General features: G+C 51.0%; 1 protein-coding gene across 17 annotated transcripts in view; it reads left to right on the plus strand.

Moving 5' to 3' along the window:
• Positions 1 to 12,953, plus strand: part of masp1 (MBL associated serine protease 1) — a 404,010-nt gene that overhangs the window by 12,075 nt on the left and 378,982 nt on the right. For all 17 annotated transcript variants that reach the window (XR_009515996.1, XR_009516002.1, XM_059990875.1 and 14 more), the window contains exon 2: positions 8,294 to 8,519. Coding sequence is in view for 15 of the 17 variants with exons in the window: in XM_059990875.1 (XP_059846858.1) it covers positions 8,294 to 8,519 (226 nt within the window). In the remaining 2 variants the exon portion in view is untranslated. The remainder of the gene's footprint in view (positions 1 to 8,293; positions 8,520 to 12,953) is intronic.

Consider the following 12,953-nt stretch of genomic DNA (forward strand, 5'->3'; position numbering starts at 1 on the left):
CTGTGGGAGAGGTGGCACTGAGGGTGGGTCACTGGGAGAAGTGGTACTGAGAGAGGTTCATTACTGTGGGAGAGGTGGTACTGAGGGAGGTTCATTGCTGTGGGAGAGATGGCACTGAGGGAGGTTTGTTACTGTGGGAGAGATGGTACTGAGGGAGGTTCATTACTGTGGGAGAGATGGCACTGAGGGAGGTTTGTTAAAGTGGGAGAGATGGCACTGAGGGAGGTTCGTTACTGTGGGAGAGGTGGTACTGAGGGAAGTCCATTACTGTGGGAGAGGTGGTACTGTGGGAGGTTCGTTACTGTGGGAGAGGTGGGACTGAGGGAATTTCATTACTGTGGGAGAGGTGGTACTGAGGGAGGTTCGTTACTGTGGGAGAGGTACTGAGGGAGTTTCATTACTGTGGGAGAGGTGGTACTGAGGGATGTTCGTTACTGTGGGAGAGGTGGTACTGAGGGAGGTTCATTACTGTGGGAGAGATGGTACTGAGGGAGGTTCGTTACTGTGGGAGAGATGGTACTGAGGGAGGTTCGTTACTGTGGGAGAGGTGGTACTGAGGGAGTTTCATTACTGTGGGGAGGTGGTACTGAGGGAGGTTCGTTACTGTGGGAGAGATGGTACTGAGGGAGGTTCGTTACTGTGGGAGAGATGGTACTGAGGGAGGGTCGTTACTGTGGGAAAGATGGTACTGAGGGAGGGTCGTTACTGTGGGAGAGATGGTACTGAGGGAGGGTCACTGGGAGAGATGGCACTGAGGGAGGGTCGTTACTGTGGGAGAGATGGTACTGAGGGAGGGTCACTGGGAGTGATGGTACTGGGGAGGTTCATTACTGTGGGAGAGATGGCACTGAGGGAGGTTCGTTACTGTGGGAGAGATGGTACTGAGGGAGGTTTGTTACTGAGGGAGAGGTGGCACTGAGGGTGGGTCACTGGGAGAGGTGGTACTGAGGGAGGTTCGTTACTGTGGGAGAGGTGGTACTGAGGGAGGGTCACTGGGAGAGGTGGCACTGAGGGATGGTCACTGGGAGAGGTGGCACCGAGGGAGGGTCACTGGGAGAGATGGTACTGAGGGAGGGTCACTGGGAGAGATGGCACTGAGGGAGGTTTGTTACCCTGGGAGAGATGGTACTGAGGGAGGTTCGTTACTGTGGGTGAGATGGTACTGAGGGAGGGTCACTGGGAGAGGTGGAACTGAGGGAGGGTCGTTACTGTGGGAGAGATGGTACTGAGGGAGGGTCACTGGGAGTGATGGTACTGAGGGAGGGTCGTTACTGTGGGAGAGATGGTACTGAGGGAGGGTCACTGGGAGTGATGGTACTGAGGGAGGGTCACTGGGAGAGATGGTACTGGGGGAGGTTCATTACTGTTGGAGAGATGGCACTGAGGGAGGTTCGTTACTGTGGGAGAGATGGCACTGAGGGAGGTTTGTTACTGAGGGAGAGGTGGCACTGAGGGTGGGTCACTGGGAGAGGTGGTACTGAGGGAGGTTCGTTACTGTGGGAGTGATGGCACTGAAGGAGGGTCGTTACTGTGGGAGAGATGGTACTGAGGGAGGGTCACTGGGTGAGATGGTACTGGGGGAGGTTCGTTACTGTGGGAGAGATGGCACTGAGGGAGGTTCGTTACTGTGGGAGAGATGGCACTGAGGGAGGGTCACTGGGAGTGATGGTACTGAGGGAGGGTCACTGGGAGAGGTGGCACTGAGGGAGGTTCGTTACTGTGGGAGAGATGGTACTGAGGGAGGGTCACTGGGAGTGATGGTACTGAGGGAAGGTCACTGGGAGAGGTGGCACTGAGGGAGGTTCGTTACTGTGGGAGAGATGGCACTGAGGGAGGTTCGTTACTGAGGGAGAGGTGGCACTGAGGGAGGGTCACTGGGAGTTGATGGTACTGAGGGAGGTTCATTACTGTGGGAAAGATGGTACTGAGGGAGGGTCGTTACTGTGGGAGAGATGGTACTGAGGGAGGGTCACTGGGAGAGATGGCACTGAGGGAGGGTCGTTACTGTGGGAGAGATGGTACTGAGGGAGGGTCACTGGGAGTGATGGTACTGGGGAGGTTCATTACTGTGGGAGAGATGGCACTGAGGGAGGTTCGTTACTGTGGGAGAGATGGTACTGAGGGAGGTTTGTTACTGAGGGAGAGGTGGCACTGAGGGTGGGTCACTGGGAGAGGTGGTACTGAGGGAGGTTCGTTACTGTGGGAGAGGTGGTACTGAGGGAGGGTCACTGGGAGAGGTGGCACTGAGGGATGGTCACTGGGAGAGGTGGCACTGAGGGAGGGTCACTGGGAGAGATGGTACTGAGGGAGGGTCACTGGGAGAGATGGCACTGAGGGAGGTTTGTTACCCTGGGAGAGATGGTACTGAGGGAGGTTCGTTACTGTGGGTGAGATGGTACTGAGGGAGGGTCACTGGGAGTGATGGTACTGAGGGAGGGTCGTTACTGTGGGAGAGATGGTACTGAGGGAGGGTCACTGGGAGTGATGGTACTGAGGGAGGGTCACTGGGAGAGATGGTACTGGGGGAGGTTCATTACTGTTGGAGAGATGGCACTGAGGGAGGTTCGTTACTGTGGGAGAGATGGCACTGAGGGAGGTTTGTTACTGAGGGAGAGGTGGCACTGAGGGTGGGTCACTGGGAGAGGTGGTACTGAGGGAGGTTCGTTACTGTGGGAGTGATGGCACTGAAGGAGGGTCGTTACTGTGGGAGAGATGGTACTGAGGGAGGGTCACTGGGTGAGATGGTACTGGGGGAGGTTCGTTACTGTGGGAGAGATGGCACTGAGGGAGGTTCGTTACTGTGGGAGAGATGGCACTGAGGGAGGGTCACTGGGAGTGATGGTACTGAGGGAGGGTCACTGGGAGAGGTGGCACTGAGGGAGGTTCGTTACTGTGGGAGAGATGGTACTGAGGGAGGGTCACTGGGAGTGATGGTACTGAGGGAAGGTCACTGGGAGAGGTGGCACTGAGGGAGGTTCGTTACTGTGGGAGAGATGGCACTGAGGGAGGTTCGTTACTGAGGGAGAGGTGGCACTGAGGGAGGGTCACTGGGAGTTGATGGTACTGAGGGAGGTTCATTACTGTGGGAGAGATGCACTGAGGGAGGTTCGTTACTGTGGGAGAGATGGCACTGAGGGAGGGTCACTGGGAGAGGTGTACTGAGGGAGGTTTGTTACTGTGGGAGAGGTGGTACTGAGGGAGGGTCATTACTGTGGGAGAGATGGCACTGAGGGAGGTTCGTTACTGTGGGAGAGGTGGCACTGAGGGTGGGTCACTGGGAGAAGTGGTACTGAGAGAGGTTCATTACTGTGGGAGAGGTGGTACTGAGGGAGGTTCATTGCTGTGGGAGAGATGGCACTGAGGGAGGTTTGTTACTGTGGGAGAGATGGTACTGAGGGAGGTTCATTATTGTGGGAGAGATGGCACTGAGGGAGGTTTGTTAAAGTGGGAGAGATGGCACTGAGGGAGGTTCGTTACTGTGGGAGAGGTGGTACTGAGGGAAGTCCATTACTGTGGGAGAGGTGGTACTGAGGGAGGTTCGTTACTGTGGGAGAGGTGGGACTGAGGGAATTTCATTACTGTGGGAGAGGTGGTACTGAGGGAGGTTTGTTACTGTGGGAGTGGTGGTACTGAGAGAAGTCCGTTACAGTGGGAGAGGTGGTTCTGACGGAGGTTTGTTACTGTGGGAGAGGTGTTACTGAGGGATGTTCGTTACTGTGGGAGAGGTGGTACTGAGGGAGGTTCATTACTGTGGGAGAGATGGTACTGAGGGAGGTTCGTTACTGTGGGAGAGATGGTACTGAGGGAGGTTTGTTACTGTGGGAGAGGTGGTACTGAGGGAGGGTCACTGGGAGAGGTGGTACTGAGGGAAGTCCGTTACTGTGGAAGAGGTGGTACTGAGGGAGGTTCGTTACTGTGGGAGAGATGGTACTGAGGGAGGATCTTTACTGTGGGAGAGGTGTTACTGAGGGAGGTTCGTTACTGTGGGAGAGATGGCACTGTGGGAGGTTCGTTACTGTGGGAGAGATGGTACTGAGCGAGGGTCACACTGTAGGAGAGGTGTTATTGAGCGAGGGTCACACTGTAGGAGAGGTGTTATTGAGCGAGGGTCACACTGGGAGAGGTGGTACTGAGGGAGCACACTGTGGGAGAGATGGTACTGAGGGAGGTTCATTACTGTGGGAGAGATGGCACTGAGGGAGGTTTGTTACTGTGGGAGAGATGGTTCTGAGGGAGGTTCATTACTGTGGGAGAGATGGCACTGAGGGAGGTTTGTTACTGTGGGAGAGGTGGTACTGAGGGAGGGTCACTGGGAGAGGTGGTACTGAGGAAGGGTCACTGGGAGAGGTGGTACTGAGGGAGGTTCGTTACTGTGGGAGAGATGGTACTGAGGGAGGATCTTTACTGTGGGAGAGGTGTTACTGAGGGAGGTTCGTTACTGTGGGAGAGATGGCACTGTGGGAGGTTCGTTACTGTGGGAGAGATGGCACTGTGGGAGGTTCGTTACTGTGGGAGAGATGGTACTGAGCGAGGGTCACACTGTAGGAGAGGTGTTATTGAGCGAGGGTCACACTGTAGGAGAGGTGTTATTGAGCGAGGGTCACACTGGGAGAGGTGGTACTGAGGGAGCACACTGTGGGAGAGATGGTACTGAGGGAGGTTCATTACTGTGGGAGAGGTGGTACTGAGGGAGGTTCATTACTGTGGGAGAGATGGCACTGAGGGAGGTTTGTTACTGTGGGAGAGATGGTTCTGAGGGAGGTTCATTACTGTGGGAGAGATGGCACTGAGGGAGGTTTGTTACTGTGGGAGAGATGGCACTGAGGGAGGTTTGTTACTGTGGGAGAGATGGTACTGAGGGAGGTTCATTACTGTGGGAGAGATGGCACTGAGGGAGGTTTGTTACTGTGGGAGAGATGGTACTGAGGGGAGGGTCACTGGGAGAGGTGGTACTGATTAAGGGTCACTGGGAGAGGTGGTACTGAGGGAGGTTCGTTACTGTGGGAGAGATGGCACTGGGGAAGGTTCGTTACTGTGGGAGAGGTGGCACTGAGGGTGGGTCACTGGGAGAAGTGGTACTGAGCGAGGGTCACACTGTAGGAGAGGTGTTATTGAGCGAGGGTCACACTGGGAGAGGTGGTACTGAGGGAGCACACTGTGAGAGAGATGGTACTGAGGGAGGTTCATTACTGTGGGAGAGGTGGCACTGAGGGAGGTTTGTTACTGTGGGAGAGATGGTACTGAGGGAGGTTCATTACTGTGGGAGAAATGGTACTGAGGGAGGTTCATTACTGTGGGAGAGATGGCACTGAGGGAGGTTTGTTACTGTGGGAGAGATGGCACTGAGGGAGAGATGGTACTGAGGGAGGTTCATTACTGTGGGAGAGATCGCACTGAGGGAGGTTTGTTACTGTGGGAGAGATGGTACTGAGGGAGGTTCATTATTGTGGGAGAGATCGCACTGAGGGAGGATTGTTACTGTGGGAGAGATGGTACTGAGGGAGGTTCATTACTGTGGGAGAGGTGGTACTGAGGGAAGTCCATTACTGTGGGAGAGGTGGTACTGAGGGAGGTTCGTTACTGTGGGAGAGGTGGGACTGAGGGAGTTTCATTACTGTGGGAGAGGTGGTACTGAGGGAGCACACTGTGAGAGAGATGGTACTGAGCGAGGGTCACACTGTAGGAGAGGTGTTATTGAGCGAGTGTCACACTGTAGGAGAGGTTATTGAGCGAGGGTCACACTGGGAGAGGTGGTACTGAGGGAGCACACTGTGAGAGAGATGGTACTGAGGGAGGTTCATTACTCTGGGAGAGGTGGCACTGAGGGAGGTTTGTTACTGTGGGAGAGATGGTACTGAGGGAGGTTCATTACTGTGGGAGAGATGGCACTGAGGGAGGTTTGTTACTGTGGGAGAGATGGCACTGAGGGAGGTTTGTTACTGTGGGAGAGATGGTACTGAGGGAGGTTCATTACTGTGGGAGAGATGGCACTGAGGGAGGTTTGTTACTGTGGGAGAGATGGCACTGAGGGAGGTTTGTTACTGTGGGAGAGATGGTACTGAGGGAGGTTCGTTACTGTGGGAGAGGTGGTACTGAGGGAAGTCCATTACTGTGGGAGAGGTGGTACTGAGGGAGGTTCGTTACTGTGGGAGAGGTGGTACTGAGGGAGGTTCGTTACTGTGGGAGAGGTGGGACTGAGGGAGTTTCATTACTGTGGGAGAGGTGGTACTGAGGGAGGTTCGTTACTGTGGGAGAGGTACTGAGGGAGTTTCATTACTGTGGGGAGGTGGTACTGAGGGAGGTTCGTTACTGTGGGAGTGGTGGTACTGAGGGAGGTTCGTTACTGTGGGAGAGGTACTGAGGGAGGTTTGTTACTGTGGGAGAGGTGGTACTGAGGGAAGTCCGTTACAGTGGGAGAGGTGGTTCTGACAGAGGTTTGTTACTGTGGGAGAGGTGGTACTGAGGGAGGTTCGTTACTGTGGGAGAGGTGGGACTGAGGGAGTTTCGTTACTGTTGGTGAGGTACTGAGGGAGTTTCATTACTGTGGGGAGGTGGTACTGAGGGAGGTTCGTTACTGTGGGAGTGGTGGTACTGAGGGAGGTTCGTTACTGTGGGAGAGGTACTGAGGGAGGTTTGTTACTGTGGGAGAGGTGGTACTGAGGGAAGTCCGTTACAGTGGGAGAGGTGGTTCTGACAGAGGTTTGTTACTGTGGGAGAGGTGGTACTGAGGGAGGTTCGTTACTGTGGGAGAGGTGGTACTGAGGGAGGTTCGTTACTGTGGGAGAGATGGTACTGAGAGAAGTCCGTTACTGTGGGAGAGGTGGTACTGAGGGAGGTTCGTTACTGTGGGAGAGGTGGTACTGAGGGTGGTTCGTTACTGTGGGAGCATTGTACTGAGGGAAGTCCGTTACTGTTGGAGAGGTGATACTGAGCGAGGGTCACACTGTGGGAGAGGTGGCACAAGTGGTCCACCATGATCAGTCCAAAACGGTCCCAGGGTGGTTCATCCAGGACAATATCCACCTTGTCTGGGATCTGATTTACCAGTTCAGAGAGGCTGGTCTGTCAGTTGCATTTCTCTCCCTTGACCAAGAGAAAGCGTTTGATGGGGTGGATCACGAATACCTTTTTGGGACTTTGCAAGTGTTTGGGCTCTGACCACATTTTGTGCTTTGGGGGGGTCGTCAAGTGTGCCCCACATTGGGAGCCATTCCTGTGCCTTCTCTGCAAGAGGTTGATGGGTTTGGTTTTACGCAAACCTGATATGGAGGCCTCCTTTCAGCTTACACTGATAACGTCTTCCTCATGGTCACAGATCAGTTCACTTGGCAGAGGATGTGCGACTGCCAGCAGATCTTCTCGGCCACATTCTCTGCAAGGATCAACTGGGAAAAGTGTGTGGGCCTCTTGGTGGGTCAGTAGCTGGTGGACTCCCACCAGAGGGGTGAGACCTTTTGTGTGGAGCACCATGCACCTCCTCTACTTGGGGGTCCACCTGAGCTTGATGGAGGAGACCTGGCTGGCGAACTGGTGGGATTTGGAGACAAAGATCTCTGCCTCCTTCCTGCAATCACATCCTAGGGAAGGACATTAGTTATAAATCCACTGGTCGCCTCCATGATATTGTACTGGTGATTACTTTAGTCCTGCTCATTTCTTTTGTCTTCAGGGCACAGAAGAGGCTGGTGGATTTCTGGGGCAAATTGGAGGCATTGGGTCTCTGCTGCGGTCCTGAGTTTTCCAATCGTGGTGGTTGGCCAGTCCTTGGTGTGTTTGCACACCCAGCTGGCGGCTCTCTGACTCAGGACACTACAGAAATACCTGTACATGACCACCCTCCAAGATGGAATGCGCAGGCGACATGCTTTCTCTGCCATTGGCACTGCCTGCAGGAGGGCACACAGCTTCCAATGGATAGCATCAGCCACAAAGCTCTGAGGGGCCTGTCTTGCTTTTACCGAAGCTGTTGAGGGTATGGGGTCTAGTCTCATCCAGATGGGGTGCTCCTGTGCTGGTGGCAGATGGTGCTCTGGCTGTGAGGGGGACTGTCCCCATCCTATCACAGTCGGTACTTGGGGAAGTGGAGGGGTTCCAGCTGCACCACCACCTGATGGGCTGGAAGTGCCTTGGGATATGATGCAGGAGAAGTTCCCACACTATGTGAGCGGGAATGCCCACTGTGTCCTTCTGTGACACTTAAAGGCATTTTTTGCATGGGCTGCTCTTAAACATTGTATGCTGCTTAGTGTGATTAGCTCTGTTTGACTTTCTAATCATTGCTTTATTTTGACAGATGCTTCTGGCTGGTTGTGCTGTGCTTCTTGCCTCTATGTGGAGGGAATGTCACTGAGCTGGTTGGAATGTTTGGACAAATTCAGTCTCCCAATTATCCAGAGGGTTATCCAAGTGATACAGACATGACTTGGAACATCACGGTGCCCATTGGATTCCGAATCAAACTCTACTTTATGCACTTTGACCTGGAGCCGTCCTATCTCTGTGAATATGACTATGTGAAGGTAAGTGGAAAGCAGAGGACCCTTTAGTTACATTCTTCATCCTGGTGTTTCAGTCAAATGGGGCACTCCTCCTTTACCACTTTAACTACTTGTGTTGCCACTTTTAGGATCCCAAGATCCCCCTCTTACCATTTACTGTATACTTTCCTCTTGCATTTAACCTGAACTATTCTGGGAATGAAAGGGTTAACATATGAGGAGCTTTGGATGGCTCTGGGATTGCAATGGCTGGAGTTTAAAAGAATGAGGTGGGGGGAATCCTCGTTGAAACCTATCAAATATTGAAGATTAACTTGCAGGTTGAGTCGATAGTGAGGAAGGTAAATGCAATGTCAGCATACATTTCGCAAGGATTAGAATACAAGAACAAGGATGTGATGCCGAGGCTTTGTAAGGCATTGTTCAGACCGCACTTGGAGTATTCTGAGCAACTTTGGTCATCTTACCTAAGAAAAGTGCTGGCATTGGAGAGGGTCCAGAGGAAGTTCTGGAGAATAATTCTGGGAATGAAAGGGTTAACACACGAGGAGCTTTAGATGGCTGTAGGATTGCATTGGCTGTGGCGGGGGGGAATCCTTATTGAAGCATATCAAATATTGAAAAGCTTAGATAGAGTGGATGTGGGTAAAATGTTTCCCATGGTGAGGGAGTCTTGGACCAGAGTGCACAACCTCAGGATAGAGGGATGTCCATATAGAGATGAGGAGGAATTTCTTTTATCCAGAGGGTGTGAATCTGTGAAATTGATTGTCACAGACAGATCTTGATTAGTAAGGCTTCAAAGGATATGGGGAGAAGGCAGGAGAATGGAACTGAGAGACATAGTAAATCACCCATGATGGAACAAATTCAATGGGTCAAACAGTCAAATATGCTTACAATATACTTACTATGTCTGAGTGATAGAAAAGTACAACACAGAAACAGACCTTTCAGCCCATCGAGTTTGTGTTGAACCATTTAAACTGCCTACTTCATCGACCTGTACCAGGACCATAGCCCTCCATACCCCTACCACACTGTACCTAACCAAACTTCTCTTAATCATTGAAATCAAGCTCACATGCTCCACGTGCACTGGCAGCTCATCCCACATGCTCACAACCCTCTGAGTAAAGAAGTTTCACCTCATGTTCCCCTTAAAATTTTCAGCCTTTACCCATAACACATGACCTCTGGTTGCAATCTCACTCAACCTCAGTGAGAAAAGCCAGCTTGCATTTATCCTATCTATACCTCTCATAGTTTTGTGTACCTCCAAACAAATCTCCCCTCTATCTTCTACGTTTCTAGAAAAAAAGTCCAAACAGCTTCAATGTTTCCTTATAACTTGGGTCCTCCAATCCGAGCAATATCCTTGTAAATTTTCTTTGTACTATTAGGTCTCGCAAATGTCTTAAATGTCTTTGACGTAATATCCCATCTCCTATACTCAGTACTTTGATTTATGAAGGCCAATGTGCCAAAAGCTTTCTTTATGACCCTATCTGCCTGTGATGCCGCTTTCAATGAATTATGGATTCCCTACTCTCCCTACACAACTCCCTTCTCCAGTCGTTCCTCCCCACCGATCTCCCTCCTAACACTTATCCTTACAAACTGAGCAAGCACTACACCTGCCCTTACATCTCCTTCCTCGCTACCATTCAGAGCCCTAAACAGTCCTTCCAGGTGAGACGACACTTCCCTGTGAATCTGTTGGAGTCATTTACTGTGTTCGGTGCGCCCGGTGTGGCCTCCTGTATATCATCAGTGAGACCTAATGTAGATTGGGAGAGGGAGACTGCTTTGCCGAGCATCTTCACTCCATCTGCCAGAATAAGTGAAATCTCCCAGTGGCCACCGATTTTAATTCCACTTCCCATTCCCACTCTGATATGTCCATCCATGGCCTCCTGCACTGTCATGATGAGGTCACACTTAGGTTGGAGGAACACCTTGTATTCCGTTTGGGCAGCCTCCAACCTGGTGGCATGAACATTGATTTTACAAACTTCCAGTAGTGCCCCCACCCTTTCCCTATTTCCCATTCCCTATAGACCAGTGAGCCTTACGTCTGTGGTGGGAAAGCTGTTGGAAAAGATTCTTAGAGATAGGATCTATGGGCATTTAGAGAATCATGGTCTGATCAGGGACAGTCAGCATTGTTTTGTGAAGGGCAGATTGTGTATAACAAGCCTGATAGAGTTCTTTGAGGAGGTGACCAGGCATATAGATGAGGGTAGTGCAGTGGATGTGATCTACATGGATTTTAGTAAGGCATTTGACAAGGTTCCACACGGTAGGCTTATTCAGAAAGTCAGAAGGCATGGGATCCAGGGAAGTTTGGCCAGGTGGATTCAGAATTGGCTTGCCTGCAGAAAGCAGAGGGTCGTGGTGGAGGGAGTACATTCAGATTGGAGGGTTGTGACTAGTGGTGTCCCACAAGGATCTGTTCTGGGACCTCTACTTTTCGTGATTCTTATTAACAACCTGGATATGGGGGCAGAAGGTTGGGTTAGCAATTTTGCAGATGACACAAAGGTTGGTGGTGTTGTGGGTGGTGTTGAGGATTGTTGAAGATTGCAGAGAGACATTGACAGGATGCAGGATCTATGGGCATGTACCCTCAGATCCCTCTGCTCCTCCACACTCCCAACTATCCTGCCATTTACTTTGTACTCTGCCTTGGAGTTTGTCCTTCCAAAGTGTACCACCTCACACTCCCTAAAAAAAAACACACACACACACACACACACACACACACACACACACACACACACACACACACACACACACACACACACACACACACACACAGACACACACACAGACACACACACACACACACACACACACACACACACACACACACACACACACACACACACACACACACACACACACACACACACAAAAACATCAACAACAACTTACCCCTGACCTAACAGAGAAAGTCACAGTGCTCGGGTCTCTGGCACTGAGTCTGCCTCTGTGACTCATATGGGAAGGGGGAAGAAGAGGCATACTGAATTGATAGGGGATTTGTTAGTTAGAGGATTGGACAGCAAGTTCTGTGACCGACAACGAAATTCCCAGATGGTGTGTTGCCTCGCAGGTACCAGGGTCAGGGATATCTTGGATAGAGTCCTTAGCGTTCTTAAGTGGGAGGGTGAACAGCCGGAAGTCGTGGTCCATGTCAGTACCAATGACATGGGTAGAATGAGTGACAAGGTTCTGCATAGGGAGCTCAGGGAGTTAAGTGCTAACTTGAAAGGCAGTACCTCTAGGGTTGTGATCTCACTTGCTAGTGAGGCTAGAACTAGGAAGATTATACAGTTTAGTATGTGGCTAAGGAGTTGGTGTAGGAAGGAGGGCATAAGATTTTTGGATCATTGGTCTCTCTTCCAAGGACCTGTACAAAAGGGATGGTTTGCATCTGACCTGGAGGGGAACTAATATCCTAGCAGGAAAGTTTGTTAATGGTGCACAGTGGGGTTTAAACTACAGTTGCAGGGGGCTGGGGACCAGAGTGCCAGAACAGATGGTGGAGAGGTTGTAGAGGCAGACTATTGGTAAGGCCTCAAATAAAGTTGGGAATCAAAAGGTTGAGCATGGTGCGACAAAGGCATGAGAGAGGAGTTGGTCAGAACTGATTGGAAAGAGCACTGGCAGGGATGACAGAGCAGCAATGGCTGGAATTTCTGGAAGCAATTCAGAAGGCACAGGATATATACATCCCAAAGGGTAAGAAGTATTCTAAAGAAGAGATGACACAGCCATGGCTAACAAGAAGTCAAAGCCAATATAAAAGCCAAAGAGAGGACATATAGTAGAGCACGGATTAGTGGGAAGTTAGAAGATTGGGAAGTTTTTAAAATTCATCAAAAGAGTTATTAAGAAGGTAAAGATGGAATACAAAAGTAAGCCAACCAATAATAATGTGTGGATGCCAAGTTTCTTCGGATACATAGTGTTAGAGAAAGGCGAGAGTGGATAGAGGACCGCTGGAAAACAATGCAGGAAACGTAGTAATAGGGGACTACAAAATACCAGATGAATGAGTGCAGAGGGAACTTACAAGGATTTTGCCTGGATTGGGGAGTATGCCTTATGAGAATAGGTTGAATGAATTCGGCGTTTTCTCCTTGGAGCGATGGAGGTTGACAGGTAACCTGATAGAGGTGTATAAGGTGATGAGAGGCCATGATCGTGTGGATAGTCAGAGGCTTTTTCCCAGGGTTGAAATGGCTAACACAAGAGTGTACAGTTTTAAGGTGCTTGGAAGCAGGTACAAATGAGATGTTGGGTTAAGTTTTTTTACGCAGGGAGTGGAATGGGCTTCCGGCGATGGTGGTGGAGGCAGATATGATAGGGTCTTTTAAGAGACTCCTGGATAGGTACACGGAACTCAGAAAAATAGAGGGTTATGAGTAACCCCAGGTAATTTCTGAA

Source organism: Hypanus sabinus, chromosome 2, assembly GCF_030144855.1.
Source record: "Hypanus sabinus isolate sHypSab1 chromosome 2, sHypSab1.hap1, whole genome shotgun sequence".
Lineage (NCBI taxonomy): Eukaryota > Metazoa > Chordata > Chondrichthyes > Myliobatiformes > Dasyatidae > Hypanus > Hypanus sabinus.